General features: G+C 41.4%; 1 protein-coding gene across 11 annotated transcripts in view; it reads left to right on the forward strand.

Annotated features, from left to right (window-relative positions):
- The first annotated feature begins 504 nt into the window (after positions 1–504).
- GCC2 (GRIP and coiled-coil domain containing 2) overlaps positions 505–15,073 on the forward strand; it is a 63,040-nt gene continuing 48,471 nt past the window's right edge. For 7 of the 11 annotated variants that reach the window (XR_008522270.2, XM_054547874.2, XM_063713547.1 and 4 more), the window contains exons 1-4: positions 1,067–1,226; positions 1,571–1,627; positions 2,968–3,052; positions 4,346–4,413. Coding sequence is in view for 10 of the 11 variants with exons in the window: in XM_054547874.2 (XP_054403849.1) it covers positions 1,212–1,226; positions 1,571–1,627; positions 2,968–3,052; positions 4,346–4,413 (225 nt within the window). In the remaining variant the exon portion in view is untranslated. Of the gene's footprint in view, positions 1,227–1,570; positions 1,672–2,967; positions 3,053–4,345; positions 4,414–15,073 lie in introns of those variants that run through there. The other 4 variants (XM_063713542.1, XM_054547876.1, XM_063713544.1 and 1 more) reach the window with 4 other exon arrangements.

Raw genomic sequence — 15,073 nt, forward strand, 5'->3', positions numbered from 1 at the left:
TTCTACCATAGCGGCAGATGTCTGCCAACAGCAATCAGGGCTGTATGTTTCTTCAATCACATCCAAAGAAAGAGAAAATATTATCACTAAACCAAAATACTAAACAGAAGTCTCAAACCTTCTGATTGTACATCTTAGGTCACACACCACCCCGAACCAATCCTACAAACACCATGGGTGATACACACTGTCAAAGACAAAGAGTAGATGTCCACAATAGTTGTTCTTTCTCGTTTATAACACTTCTTTTACCTAGTAACAATTAGCTACCATTTACTCGATACATATTGTGTGCTGCCTCTTCATCCTTTTGGCCATTTAAACTACAGGAAACTGGGTTATCTTCAGGTTACCTTAGTTATGGGAGTGTATGGAAAACATTAATGGGAAGGTGAAAGTGCAGCAAACCACTTCAGCAGTTAACAGAAAGGCTCTCAAGAGCACTGGACCGCCAATCAGGACACAGCAGCAGCTCCGGGATTCGACCACAGATTCTCTGGCGTGCCCTCGGGGAAAGGGTGGCCTCGGGCCCCCTACTCTACAGAGTCTCCTCCCACGGCTGCCCAGCTCCCTGGCCGACTATCTTGCCTCCACCACATCACCATCAGCACCGGGCGGCAGCAGGGCAGAGCTGTCCAGTGACCTCCTCACAGCCTCCAGAGTCAAGAAATGCCTCCTCAGGGAAGCCCTCCACTGCATCCCTGACCTGTGAGTCACGGAGCTCCCGGGCACCATGCAGGCCACAAATGCCTAAGGAGCCTCCCGGAAGCAGCTGTAGGTCCCGCAGGCTAGCAGACACCTTTGAGGGACTGAGGGACCTGTCCTCCAATCCAATGCTCTCCTTACTCTCACAAGATTTTACAAACGTGGAAACTGAGGCCCAAGGCCCCAAGGGATAATCGGCCCGCGTTCCAATGCCAATAACCAGCAGTGGCGGGACCCACACCTACTCCGTGACCCGCAGGCCCAGGGGTCGAGCATCAGGTAGAACGTCTACACGGACTCCACCCTTAGCGCCGCGCGGGGAACCTTCTCCCTGACGCAGACACGGAAGCGGAAGTGCTGCCGAGCTGTAGCTGTGGAGACGGGGGGGGCGGGCCGCCCGGAGAGCGCGACCTTTGACCTGCAGTCGAGCCTACGTCAGAGGCTGGCGCAAACAGAAGTGCAGCGGTGGCGGCGGCTGGTTGCGGGCCGGCGGCGGGCTGGCGGAGATGGACGTAACTCAGGTCGGGCCCACTGCCTCCCATCAAGCATTCCGCGCCGCGATTTGGGATGTGGGAGTGGGCCCGATGGGAGGGCGCGGTAGTCTCCCTCTCGGTGCCCCGAAGCCCGCGCTGCCGTCGCCTCCCCATCTTTCCTAAACTCCATCCTTGGCGGTTACCTGCCCCCGTAGAGCCCGTTTGTATATGATTTGCCACAGCGACCGCCTCTGTCCGCCCTCATTCTCTGTTTCACAAGGCCTTCCGCCACTTGATTCCATAGAAGGTTTTTCCCTGTAAGGGTTCTACGCGTTCCGTGTGGAATTAGGAAAAGAGTTCTTCTGACACCTGGGTTTGATTTTGTTTTGCAGGATCCTGTTCAAGATGGGGTAGCTTCACCAGCTACCCCTGGGACCGGGAAATCTAAGGTGGAAAGAATACTTGAATAGCGGGGTCCCTGAAGAGTGGAAGGGTGATGAATTGGAAAACTTTGGCACGGGGAAGGGGGGCGCTGTTTTTTTTTTAAGTAGCGTTGCTCCAAGGGATCTCAATTTTAGTGTACGCTGTCACCCATCCATTTCCTGTTTCTTTCTCCCCCGCCCACCCAGATATAGAAAAACTTTTTGTTTACTTCCTGGTTAGCACTGCTGGGAGATCCTGCTATTTTTCGAACATAAAGCAGTCTAAGAAGGTTTATATAGTGGTGTAGTGGAAGGAGCAGTGACATAGGGTAGGAATCAAGGGATTCTGATCTGTGGGCTCCAGTTTTTACACTGCCAGAGAGTTTAATTAGTCCAGTTTTATGGCCCTGTGCAATGTTTAACATTCAATCATTCTAAACGATAGTGGTTTATTGCTAAGGTTTATTGTTTGCATGCTAAATTTCAGGCACTTGCCTAACCACTCAGTTCCTTCATTTAAGCTTCATGATAACCATGAGATATAGGTACTGTTGTTACCCTCCTTTTACAGATGAGAAACCTGAGACCACAGGCTTAAGCAATTTTCTCAAGTGGTGAAGCCCAATTTTTTAATTAAAGCCTGAATGTTACCCGGTTCATCTTGCTGCTGTAATTATGCTTAAATTTTCTTGTACCAAAGACTTGCAGCCTTGAATAGAATGAAATAATTTTACAGCTCCAAGGAATTTTAAGTAGCATTAGCTCCAACCCACTAATTTTACAATTAAATCAAAAGCTAGCAATGTCAACCTGTAACATTAGCTATAAGAGCATATGGCCTGGTTTTTACGTTTCATAGTAGTTGCATAACAAATTTTTAGTAGTTGCTTAGCAATTACAGAATTGACGTTGCATTTGCTGATTTTAAAAAATGTGGCCGGGCGCGATGGCTCATGCCTGTAATCCCAACACTTTGGGAGGTCGAGGCAGGCGGATCACCTGAGGTCAGGAGTTTGAGACCAGCCTGGCCAACATGGTGAAACGCCGTCTCTACTAAAAATACAAAAATTAGCCGGGCGTGGTAGCGGGCGCCTATGATCCCAGCTATTTGGGAGGCTGAGGCAGGAGAATTGCTTGAACCTGGGAGGCAGAGGTTGCAGTGAGCCAAGATCGTGTCATTGCAACCCGGCCTAGGCAATAGAGCGAGACTCTGTCTCAAAAAAAAAAAAAATGTGGAACGAAGTATGCGGTTGGCATAAAGGTTTATTCTGTAGAATGTTTTTGTTTTCTGGCAGACATTGTTTCTTTTTTGTGGTATACTAGAAACATGAGTTATAACAAGTTGGTAACATGACCACATCTTTCAGCTGGAAACATTGCCCAAAGAAGACCTCATCAAGTTTGCCAAGAAACAGATGATGCTAATACAGAAAGCTAAATCAAGGTGTACAGGTATTGGGTTGAAAATACTCATCTTGATCACAGTCTCTTTAATCGTGGTTTAAAATGGTAGTTTTTAAAATAATGCATTGGCTTGTTTTTGTTTTCCAGTGATTCCAAGTACACCTTAGTGTAGTAGAATCTGTTATTTAACATTCTAAAAATTTACCTCTGATTTCTAAATTATTCCCACGTCTCTAAACCACATTGACTTTTGAGTTGTTAAAGTCAGAGAGGAGGATTTTTAAAGTTTGTGTAAGTTAAGTGTGTTTTTCTTTCATGTAGACTTTAGATGCTTCTGAGTTCTGAGTAAAGAGTTTTTTCAAGAGAAGTCAGTTGAAATGTTAGAGACAGAAGATAAGCCCAAAGAGATGGAAAGTTTCCTCAATTAAAATAATAAAAGATTTCCATTTATAGACATTGAAGTATATTTATCTGGTGAAGTTGATTGATTCCCTATTCAGTTTTCTTTTTATTCCAGAAAGAAAAAGATCTTAGCATCCTTTTTTTAGTATATGTACATGAGCTCTTGAATTTCCAGTGACTTATAAATATTAACTGCTTAGCCTAAAAGCTAAGAATTATTTTCTATTAGAAAAGATAAAAGTATGACTTGGGAGTTTGGATCACCTTGCAATGAAGAGAATAATTTATTTGGAAAGAAGTTCTAGGCCTGAGATCCAGGCATTTGCTAACGAAACACTTAGATTAACGTTTCTTTTCTCTCTCTCTGTTTTTTTTTTTTTTTTTTTTTTGGTAAGACGGAGTCTCGCTCTTCTTGGCCAGGCTGGAGTGCAGTGGCGCAATCTCGGCTCACTGCAACCTCCCCTTCCCAGGTTCAAGCGATTCTCCTGCCTCAGCCTCCCGAGTCCTCCCGAGTAACTGGGACTGCAGGCATCCACCACCATGCGTGGCTAATTTTTATATTTTTGGTAGAGACGAGGTTTCACCATGTTGGCCAGGCTGTTCTCGATAACGTTTATTCTTAATATGCGATTGTTGCTTTAAGGTTATATAGTAAGATGTACTTACAGAAGAAATAATATGATGTCTGGGGTATGCTTAAAAATTATCAGATGGATAAGAAAAGCAGTGAAGGAGGAAGTGAGTACAGGTTGGGAGGAAACAAAATTGGCCATGTAATGCTGAAGTATAGTCATGAGTGCAGAGATTAATCATACTAGTCTGCTTAAATATATTCTAATTTGCAGATTTTTAGGGGTTTTGTGAGAATGTACTTATCAGTTTCCCAGTAATTACGTTCTTTATTTCTGAACCAGAGTCCTTTATTTTTTAATTGTTTAGAATTGGAGAAAGAAATTGAAGAACTCAAATCAAAACCTGTTACTGAAGGAACTGATGATATTATTAAGGTAATTATTACGTTGGGAAATGTCTAAAGAGAAATAAAATTTCCATGAAGATTGTCAGTCTGCTAGAGGCTATCTAGCTTTCTGTCCCTGTTCTTCTACTTCCTCTCTGCCTTGGTTGTTTTTACCTATCTGATTCACTGTAAAAAGAGTGGGTTAATGATCTCCAGGTTTCTTTCTGTTCTGAAATTATTCTAGTCTCTTCCCACGTATTTTCTTTTTTTTTGAGGTGGAGTCTCATTCTGTCACCAGGCTGAAGTGCAGTGGTGCGATCTTGGCTCACTGTAACCTCTGCCTCCCGGGTTCAAGCGATTCTCCTGCCTCAGCCTTCCAAGTAGCTGGGACTACAGGCACATGCCACCACGCCCAGTTAATTTTTGTATTTTAAGTAGAGACAGGATTTCACCATGTTGGCCAAGATGGTCTTGCTCTCTTGACCTCATGATCCGCCTGCCTCAGCCTCCCAAAGTGCTGGGATTACAGGCATGAGCCACCACACTCAGCCCATATTTTCTAATTATGGTTGTTACTTCATTCTCTGCTTTTCCCCAGCCCCCTAAGAAAACCTGGTCATGCTCAGGACTTAAGTGATTTCAGGTGTACAGTATATAATCTATAGATAGATCCATATCCCTGGACATGTCTACTGACCCAGATCTCACAGTTGTGTTTCCCTCTCACACATTTCACTTATCTCATCAAACTGAACAAAATTGCTTCCCTTGGTTGGACCAGTGGCACCACAGTTTTTTATACCTTTTGACTTTAGAGACACTTTAACTTCTGTTTCCTTTATTCTCTATATGTGTCAGCCACCAGAGACCTATTATAGCTCTAAGATACTGTTCCAGTTTATCTTTTTTCTCTCCGTTTCTATGGCTTTATGTTAAACACGTCAAATATTTAACCTATTTCAATAAAAACCTCACTGGATTCTCTTTCCCTTTTTAGTCTTATATAATCCTGCCAGATAACAAAATATTGTTTTTATCCCCCGTTTAAAAACCTGAGTTGCAGGCCAAATGCAGTGGCTCAAACCTGTAATCCCAGCACTTTGGGAGGCCAAGGTGGGAAGATCACTTGAGGTCAGGAGTTTGAGATCAGCCTGGCCAGCATGGTGAAACCCTGTCTGTACTAAAAATACAACATTTAGCTGGGCATGATTGCCCACACCTGAAATCCCAACTACTCATTAGGCTGAGGCACGAGGATTGCTTGAACCCAGGAGGCAGAAGTTGCAATGAGTTGAGATTGAGCCACTGTACTCCAGCCTGGGCAACAGAGCAAGACTCCGTTTTAAAAAAAAAAGCAAAAAAACTTGAGTTGCTTATTCTTATTTCCACTCCCTTAATGCTAACAAATGCTTTTTCATTCCCTCACTTTCATTCCCTGCCTTAGGCCAAGCTTCTGTAAAGTTTCTCTTGCATCTCAGAGCTCTGAAATACTGTTTTCACTGCTTTTGCCTAATATCCTTTGGTTATATATTTATTTTTATTTATTTATTTATTTTGAGACAGAGTCTTGCCCTGTCGCCCAGGCTAGAGTGCAGTGGCACGATCTCGGCTCACCGCAAGCTCCGCCTCCTGGGTTCACGCCATTCTCCTGCCTCAGCCTCCCGAGTAGCTGGGACTACAGGCACCCGCCACCATGCCCGGCTAATTTTTTGTATTTTTAGTAGAGACAGGGTTTCACTGCGTTAGCCAGGATGGTCTCGATCTCCTGACCTCGTGATCCACCTGCCTTGTCCTCCCAAAGTACTGGGATTACCGGCGTAAGCCACTGCGCCCAGCCTGGTTATATATTATCTTATTTTCTCATCAGTGGCTCCCCACTTGTGAGCAGTGGACTACTGAGGGACTCCCAGGGAGTTATTACAAGGGGTCTTTAAATCCATATGCATGTCACACAGTATCATTTTGTTCTTTATTTAGTTACAGTGTATGAAGCTAGAATGATGTGCACAAATGTCATTTCATTTTATAATGTACTATTTCATTTAAGTATTATTGAGTTTGCAGTAGTCTTCTTTGTATATTTGGTCATTATATGTTTTCTTAATCCATGATAGCCACAGTACAACTATATGGTAATTAAGGAAGAAGGTCAATTACACCCAGACTGCCTGAGTCAGGCTTTCAAATCCTTGTTCCTCTACTGACCAGCTGTGTGACCTTGACTAAGTTTCTTAAATTCTTTCTCTATGATTCAGTTTTGTCATCTGTAGGACAGCGATAATAATACTTTCTGTTTGTAGGATTGAGGTACAAATAGGATTGATGTAGAAATGTAGGATTGATAAGGTAATACACCTACTGCACATAGAACTGGGTTGGTCACATAAGTACCCAATAATTGTTAGTTATCATTGTTAATTACTACCATGTATTATTTCTGGGGGATTTTTTTTTTTCTTTGGATAGGATTTCTCCCTATCGCCCAGGCTGGAGTGCAGTGGCGTGATCTCCGCTCACTGTAACCTCTAGAGTGTTAGAAAACACTCTAGGAAGTTTTTTATCCATTAACTCTTATAATACTTTTTACAGAATTGCATTTCAGAATAAGAACATTTAAATATCTACCTGCTGTTTCCTCCTTATCACTCATCAATGTATTCTCCCACTGTCAAAACTACTCCTAAAGACAAGATTAGAAAATTTCAGTCAGGCTCAGTGGCTCACATCTGTAATCCCAGCACTTTGGGAGGCTGAGGCGGACGGATCACCTAAGGTCAGGAATTGGAGACCAGCCTGGCCAACTTGGTGAAACCCCATCGCTACTCAAAATACAAAAATTAACCAGGCATGGTGGCACGTGCCTGTAGCCCAAGCTACTCGGTAGCTGAGGCAGAAGAATCGCTTGAACCCAGGAGGCAGAGGTTGCAGTGAGCTGAGATAGTGCCACTGCACTACAGCCTGAGCAACCGAGTGAGATTCCATCTCAAGAAAAAAAAAATTCTCCAAGATAGCCAACTTTACCTTTAAGGTTTTTTCTTTTCCTTCTTTTTTTTTTCTTGATCCATTATATTTATACGTATTCATGGGGTACATGTGAAATTTTGTTAAATGCATAGAATATATAATCATCAAATCAGAGTATTTAGTATCCACACCCAGGTATTTATCATATATATGTGTTGGGTACATTTCAAGTCTTCTGGCTATTTTGAAAAATATTTATCTTTCCCTGTCTTAGATTTTACTTAACATAATGACCTCCAGCTCCATCCGTATTCCTGGAAATGGTGTAATCTTATTCTTTTTTATGGCCGTATAGTATTCCATTGTGTATATATACCACATTTATCCATTCATCCTTTGATGGGCACTTAGGTTGATTTCATGTATTTGCTATTCTGAATAGTGCTGCAATAAACACAGGAGTGCATATATCCCTTTGTTATATTGATTTCTTTTCAATGACTACCAATATTGGGGTTTTTGGATTGTATAGTAGCTCTATTTTTAGTTTTTTGAGAAATCCCCAACTGTTTTCTTTTTTTTGAGACGGAGTCTTACTCTGTCGCCCAGGCTGTAGTGCAGTGGCGCGATCCTGGCTCACTGCAAGCTCTGCCTTCCAGGTTCACACCATTCTTCTGCCTCAGCGTCCTGAGTAGCTGGGACTACAGGCGCCGGCCACCAAGCCTGGCTAATTTTTTGTATTTTTTAGTAGAGATGGGGTTTCACCATATTAGCCAGGATGGTCTCAATCCCCTGACCACTTTGGGAGCCAGCCTCGGCCTCCCAAAGTGTTGGGATTACAGGCATGAGCCACCGCTCCCAGCCTGAGAAATCCCCAACTGTTTTCTATAGTGGCTATACTTACCTACACTTCCACCAACAGTGTAGAAGAGTTCTCCTTTCTCCACATTGTCACCAATATCTGTTACTTTTTTTTTTCTTAATAGCCATTCCTCATTGTGGTTTTGATTTGCATATCCCTGATGATTAGTGATACTGAGTATTTTATCATATACTTGTTGGCCATTTGTCTCTTAAGAAATGTCTATTCATGTCCCTTGCCTATTTTTTAATGGGGTTATTTTTTAATGTTGTGTTGTTTGAGTTCCTAGTATACTCTGGATATTAGTCCCATGTTGGATGAGTAGATTGCAAATATTTTGTCCCATTTAAGAGGTTGTCTTCTTCGTGCTGTTGATTGTTTCTTTTGCTATGCAGAAGCTTTTTAGCCTATAATCTCAGCATTAAGGGAAGCCATGGCAGGAGGATCACTTGAGCCAAGCGGTTTGAGACCAGCCTGAGAAACATAGCAAGATCCGTTTCTACAAAAAATTAGCCAGACATGGTGGAACATGCCTGTAGTCCCATCTTCTTGGGACACTGAGATAGGAAGATCACTTGATCCCAGGAGGTTGAGGCTGCTGTGAGCCATAATCACACTTACTGCACTCCAGCCTGGGTGACAGAGGGAGCCCTTACATTAAAAAAAAAAAAAAAAAAAAATTTAAGATGCCTTTCAGTTTAATGTAGTCCTATTTGTCTGTTTTTGTTGCCTGGGCTTTTGAGATCTTAGCCATAAAATCTTTGCCTAGACTAATGCCTTCATGCATTTGCCCTGTGTTTTCTTCTACTAGTTTTATACTTTTGGGTCTTATATATAACTCTTTAATCTATTTTTGTTGATATTTGTATCAACTAAATGGTGAGAGATGGGGACTTACTTTCATTCTTCTGCATATAGTTACCTGGTTTTCCTGGCACCATTTGTTGAAGAGGGTGTCCTTTGCCCAGTGTGCGTTCTTAATGGCATTGTTGAAGATCGGTTGTCTATAAATAGGAGGATTTATTTTTGGGTTCTCTATTTTGTTCCGTTGGTCTGTATGCTTGTTTATATACCAATACTTTGTTGCTTTGGTTTCTATAGCCTTGTAATATGTTTTGAAGTCAAGTAGTATGATGCCTTCACTTTATTTTTTAACTCAGAATTTCTTTAGCTTTTCTGGCTTTTTTTTGGTTTCATGAAAATATTAGGATTCTTTTTTCTGTTTCTGTGAAAAATGATGTTGGTATTTTAATAGGGATTTCATTGAACTGTACATTAGTTTAGGTACTATGATCATTTTAACAATATTCTATGAGCATGAAATGTCTTCCCGCTTATTTGTGTTCTCTTCAGTTTCTTTCATCTGTCTTTTTGTAGTTTTCATTATAGAGATCTCACACTTCTTTGGCTTTTGTTTGAGCTACTGTAAAAGGTGTTGCCTTCTTGATTTTCTTTTTTAGCTATTTTATTGTTGGTGTATAGAAATGCTACTGGTTTTTGTATGTTGAGTTTGTATCCAGCAACTTTACTGAATTTGTTTATCAGCTCTAAGAGTTTTTTGATAGTCTTTTGTCATCTGTAGAGAGGGACAGTTTAACTTCCATGTTTCCAGTTTGGATGTTGTTTATTTCTTTCACTTGCCTAATTCTGGCTAGGACTGTCAGTCCCATGTCGAATAGTAGTGGTGAAAGTCGGCATCTTTGTCTTCAGTTCTTAGAGGAAAGATTTTCAACTTTTCCCCATTTTCATGTGATGTTAATGTGAGTTTGTCATATGTGGCCTTTATTATTTTGAGGTATAATCCTTCTGTGCCTAGTTTGCTAAGAGTTTTTATCCTGAAGGGATGTTGAATTTTATTAATTCCTTTTTCTGCATCTAGTGAGATGACATATGACTTTTGCCCTTTATTCTGTTGTTGTGATATGTCACGTTGATTTGCATATATTGAACCATCCTTGCATCCCTGGAATAAATTCATTTGATCATGGTGTATTATCTTTTCGATGTGCTGTTAGATTTGGTTTGCTAGTATTTTGCTGAGGATTTTTGCATTGGTGTTCATCAGGGATATTGGTTGTTCCTTTTTTTCTTTTTTTTGCTGTGTCCTTGTCTGGTTTCGGTATCAGGGTAGCACCAGCTTTCTAGAATGAGTTAGGGAAAATTGCCACCTCTTCAGGTTTTTGGAGTAGTTTCAGGAGGATTGGTATTAGGTCTTTATACATTTGGTAGAATTCAGTGTGCATCCATCTGGTTCTGGACTTTTCTTTGTGGGGAGACTTTTTATTACTGATTCATTCTTGCTACTCATTATTAATTTGTTCAGGTTTTCTATTTTTCCCTGGATTTTTCTTTGATAGGTTGTATGTTTCCAGAAATTTATCCATTTCCTCTAGGTTTTTCAGTTTGTGAGTGCATAGCTGTTCATAATATTCTCTGATGGTCTGTTTATTTCCATGAGAACGGTTGTAATGTCTCCTTTTTCATTTCTGATTTTATTTAGGTCTTCTTTTTTGTTGTTGTTAGCCTAACTAGTAGTTTATCAATTTTGTTTATCTTTTTGAAGAACAAGCTTTTCATTTTGTTGATCCTCTGCCTTTTTTAAAAGTCTCTATTTCATTTAGTTCTGCTTTGATCTTTATTAGTCGTTTCCTTCTGCTAATTTTGGGTTTGGCTTGTTCTTTCTGGTTCATTGAGGTAAATCATTAGATTGTTTGAAATCTTTTTACTTTTTGGATGTAGGCGTTTATTGCCATGAACTTACCTCTTAGTACTGCTTTTGTTGTATCACATAGGTTTTGGTATGTTGTAGTTTCCATTTTCATTTGTTCCAAGAAATTTTTTGATTTTCATTTTAATTTCCTTATTGACCCATGGTCATTTGAGACCATGTTATTTAATTTTCATGTATTTCTGTCACTTCCAAAGTTCCCCTTGGTACTGATTTCTAATATTCCACCACATACTTGATATGATTTTGATTTTTAAAAATTTGTTGAGAATGGTTTTGTGGCCTAACATATGGTCTTTTCTGAAGAATGAATGTTTCATGTGCTGTTGAGAAAAATATGTATTCTGCAGCTGTTGGATAAAATGTTCTGTAAACATCTGTTAGGTCCATTTGGTCTAAAGTCCAGTTTAAATGCAATGTTTCTTTGTTAATTTTCTGTCTAGATGATCTGTCTAATGCTGAGAGTGGGGTGAGGTTGCCCAGTACTATTGCAATGGAGTCTGTCTCTCTCTAGATCTAGTAATACTTGCCTTAGGAATCTGGGTGCTCCAGTGTCGGGTTCATATATGTTTAGAATTGTTATATCTTTTTGCTGGTTGGATTCCTTTGCCATTATATAATGACCTTCTTTGTCTTTTTTTTTTTTTTTTTTTTTTTTTTTTACTATCTTTGACTTAAAGTCTGTTTTATCTAAGTATAGCTACTCAGGAGCCTGAGGCAGAAGAATCGCTTGAACCCGGAATGCAGAGGTTGTAGTGAGCGGAGATCACACCGCTGCCAGGCTGGAGTGCAGTGGCGCGATCTCGGCTCACTGCAGTCTCTGCCTCCCGGGTTCAAATGATCCTGCCTCAGCCTCCCAGGTAGCTGGGATTACAGCCATCTGCTACCATGCCCAGCTAATTTTTTGTATTTTTAGTAGAGACAGGGTTTCACCATGTTGGCCAGGCTGGTCTCGAGCTCCTGACCTCAGGTGATCCACCCATCTCAGCTTCCCAAAGTGCTGGGATTACAAGCATGAGCCACCATGCCTGGCCACTAAATAGATTTTCTAACTCTTTGTTGTCTCTGCTCATTTGATTTCTATTTGCATGGAATATCTTTTTCCATGCTTTAACTTTCAGTCTGTATGTCTCTTTACAGGGAAAGTGCATTTTTTATGGGCAGCACGTAGTTGGATTATTAAGTTTTTTATCCTTTTAGCCAGCCTGTATCTTTTAAGAGGAGAGCTTAACTCCATTTACATGCAGTTATTAATGATATGTGAGCCTTTTTTCTGTCATATTAATGGTTTTCTGGTTGCTTTATATGTTCTTTGTTCCTTTCTCTTATTGTTTGTTACAGTGGTTTGCTGTCTTTTTATAGTAGTACCATTTGAGTCCTTTCTCTTCCTTATTTGTGTGTTGCTTTACCAGTGAGTTTTCTATTTGTGTGTGTTTTTATGATCATCCTTTCACTTTCAGGTTTAGGACTTCCTTGAACATTTCTTGTAGGTCTGGTCTAGTGGTAATGAATTCCCTCAGATTTTGCTTGTCTGGAGAAGACTTTATTTCTCCTTCATTTATGAAGCATAATTTTGCTGATTATAGTATCTTTGTGATATGGTTTGGATTTGTGTCCCTGCCCAAGTTTCATGTCAAATTGTAATCTTCAGTGTTGGAGGCGAGGCCTAGTGGGAAGTGACTGGATCATGGGGATGAACATGAGCTTCTCCCTTGCTGTTCTCATGATAGTGAGTGACTTCTCACAAGATCTGGTTGTTTAAAAGTGTGTAGCATTTTCCCCTTCACTCTCTTCCTCCTGCTCCGACCCTGTAAGACGTGCCTCCTTCCTCTTTGCCTTCTGCCATGATGGTAAGTTTCCTGAGGTGTCCCCAGCCATGCTTCCTATGCAGCTTGAAGAACCATGAGCCAATTTAATCTCTTTTCTTTACAAATTACCCGGGCTCAGATAGTTCTTTATAGCAGTGCAAGATCAGACTAATACGCTTTGGCTGGGAGTTTTTCCTTCAGCATTTTGAATATATCATTCTCTTATCTCCAATGAATATATTATTCTCTTTTCTCTGGGTCTGTAAGCTTCCTACTGAGAAACCTGCTGTGAGTCTGATGGGGGTTCCTTTATAGGTGACTAGATGCTTTTCTCTTTGCTGAATTTTTTTTTTCCTCTTTGCTGTTTTTAGAATTATCTTTGTCTTTGATTTATGGCAGTGGGCTATAAATATGCCATGGAGAATACCTTTTTGCATTGTATTTGTTTAGGGATACCTGGGCCTCCTGTATCTGGATATCTACCTCTCTTGCTAGACTTGGTGAGTTTTCATGTATTATTTCACTAAATAGGTTTTCTGGTATTTTTGGGTTTTGTTTTGTTTTTGAGGTGTAGTTTCACTCTTGTGGCCCAGGCTGGAGTGCAGTGGCGCGATCTCGGCTCATTGCACCCTCCGCCTCCCGGGTTCAAGTGATCCTGCCTCAGCCTCCCAAGTAGCTGGGATTACAGCCATCTGCCACCATGCCCAACTAATTTTTTGTATTTTTAGTAGAGATAGGGTTTCACCATGTTGGCCAGGCTGGTCTCAAGCTCCTGACCTCAGGTGATCCACCCGCCTCAGCTTCCCAAAGTGCTGGGATTACAAGCATGAGCCACTGTGCCTGGCCACCAAATAGGTTTTCTTTTTTTTCTGAGACAGAGTCTCGCTCTTTCGCCCAGGCTGGACTGCAGTGGCCTATCTCGGCTCACTGCAAGCTCCGCCTCCTGGGTTCACACCATTCTCCTCTCCACCTCCTGGGTTCACACCATTCTCCTGCCTCAGTCTCCCGAGTAGCTGGGACTACAGGCACCCACCACCGCGCCTAGCTAATTTTTTTTTTGTATTTTAGTAGAGACGGGGTTTCACCATGTTAGCCAGGATGGTCTTGATCTCCTGACCTCATGATCCGCCTGTCTCGGCCTCCCAAAGTGCTGGGATTACAGGCGTGAGCCACCACGCCTGGCCACTAAATAGGTTTTCTAATCCTTTTGATCTCTCTTTGCTTTGAGATACCCCAATAATTCACATAAATATTTGGAGGCCAGGTGCAGTGGCTCACGCCTGTAATCCCAGCACTTTGGGAGGCCGAGGCGGGCGGATCACGAGGTCAGGAGATCGAGACCACCCTGGCTAACATAGTGAAACCCTGTCTCTACTAAAAAATACAAAAAAAATTAGCTGGATGTGGTGGCGGGCGTCAGTAGTCCCAGCTACTCAAGAGGCTGAGGCAGGAGAATGGCGTGAACCCGGAAGGCGGAGCTTGCAGTGAGCCGGGATCGTGCCACTGCACTCCAGCCTGGGGGGCAGAGCAAGACTCAGTCTCAAATAAATAAATAAATAAATAAATAAATATTTGGTCACTTCATGGAGTTGCATATGTCACAAAGACTGTTTCTTTTTTTTTTCTCTCTTTTTTTTTTGAGACAGAGTCTTGCTCTGTCGCCCAGGCTGGAGTGCAATGACGTGATCTCGGCTCACTGCAACCTCTACCTCCTGGGTTCAAGTGATTCTCCTGCCTCAAGTTCACGAGTAGCTGGGATTACAGATGCCCATCACCACGCCCAGCTAATTTTTGTAATTTTTGTAGAGACAGGGTTTCACCATTTTGGCCAGGCTGGTCTTGAACTCCTGACCTCAGATGATCCACCTGCCTCGGCCTCCCAAAGTGCTGGGATTACAGGCATGAGCCACCGCATCTGGCCGACTTTGCTCATTTTTAAAAATTCTTTTACCCTTATTTTTTTTTTTTGACTATATCAGAAAAAAAAAGACCTGTCTTTAAGTTCTGACATTATTTCTTTTGCTTGATCTAGTCCATTGTTGAAGCTTTTGAATGTATTTTGTTTTTTATTCTATGAATTCTTCAGTTCTAGAATTTCTGTGCGGTTCTTTTTCTCTGACATCTATCTCTGGTAAATTTGTCATTCATATCCTGAATTGTTTTTCTGATTTCTTTGTATTGTTTTTTGGAATTTTTTTGTATGTCACTGAGCTCTTTTAGTATCGAAATTTTGAATTCTTTTTCCAGGATCTTATGAATTTCTTTTAGATTGAGATCTGTTGCTAGAGAATTATTGTGTTCCTTTGGAGATGTTGTATTTCCATGCTTTTTAATGTTTTCTGTGTCC

This window comes from Pongo abelii, chromosome 12 (assembly GCF_028885655.2).
Source record: "Pongo abelii isolate AG06213 chromosome 12, NHGRI_mPonAbe1-v2.0_pri, whole genome shotgun sequence".
NCBI classification, from domain to species: Eukaryota; Metazoa; Chordata; class Mammalia; order Primates; family Hominidae; genus Pongo; species Pongo abelii.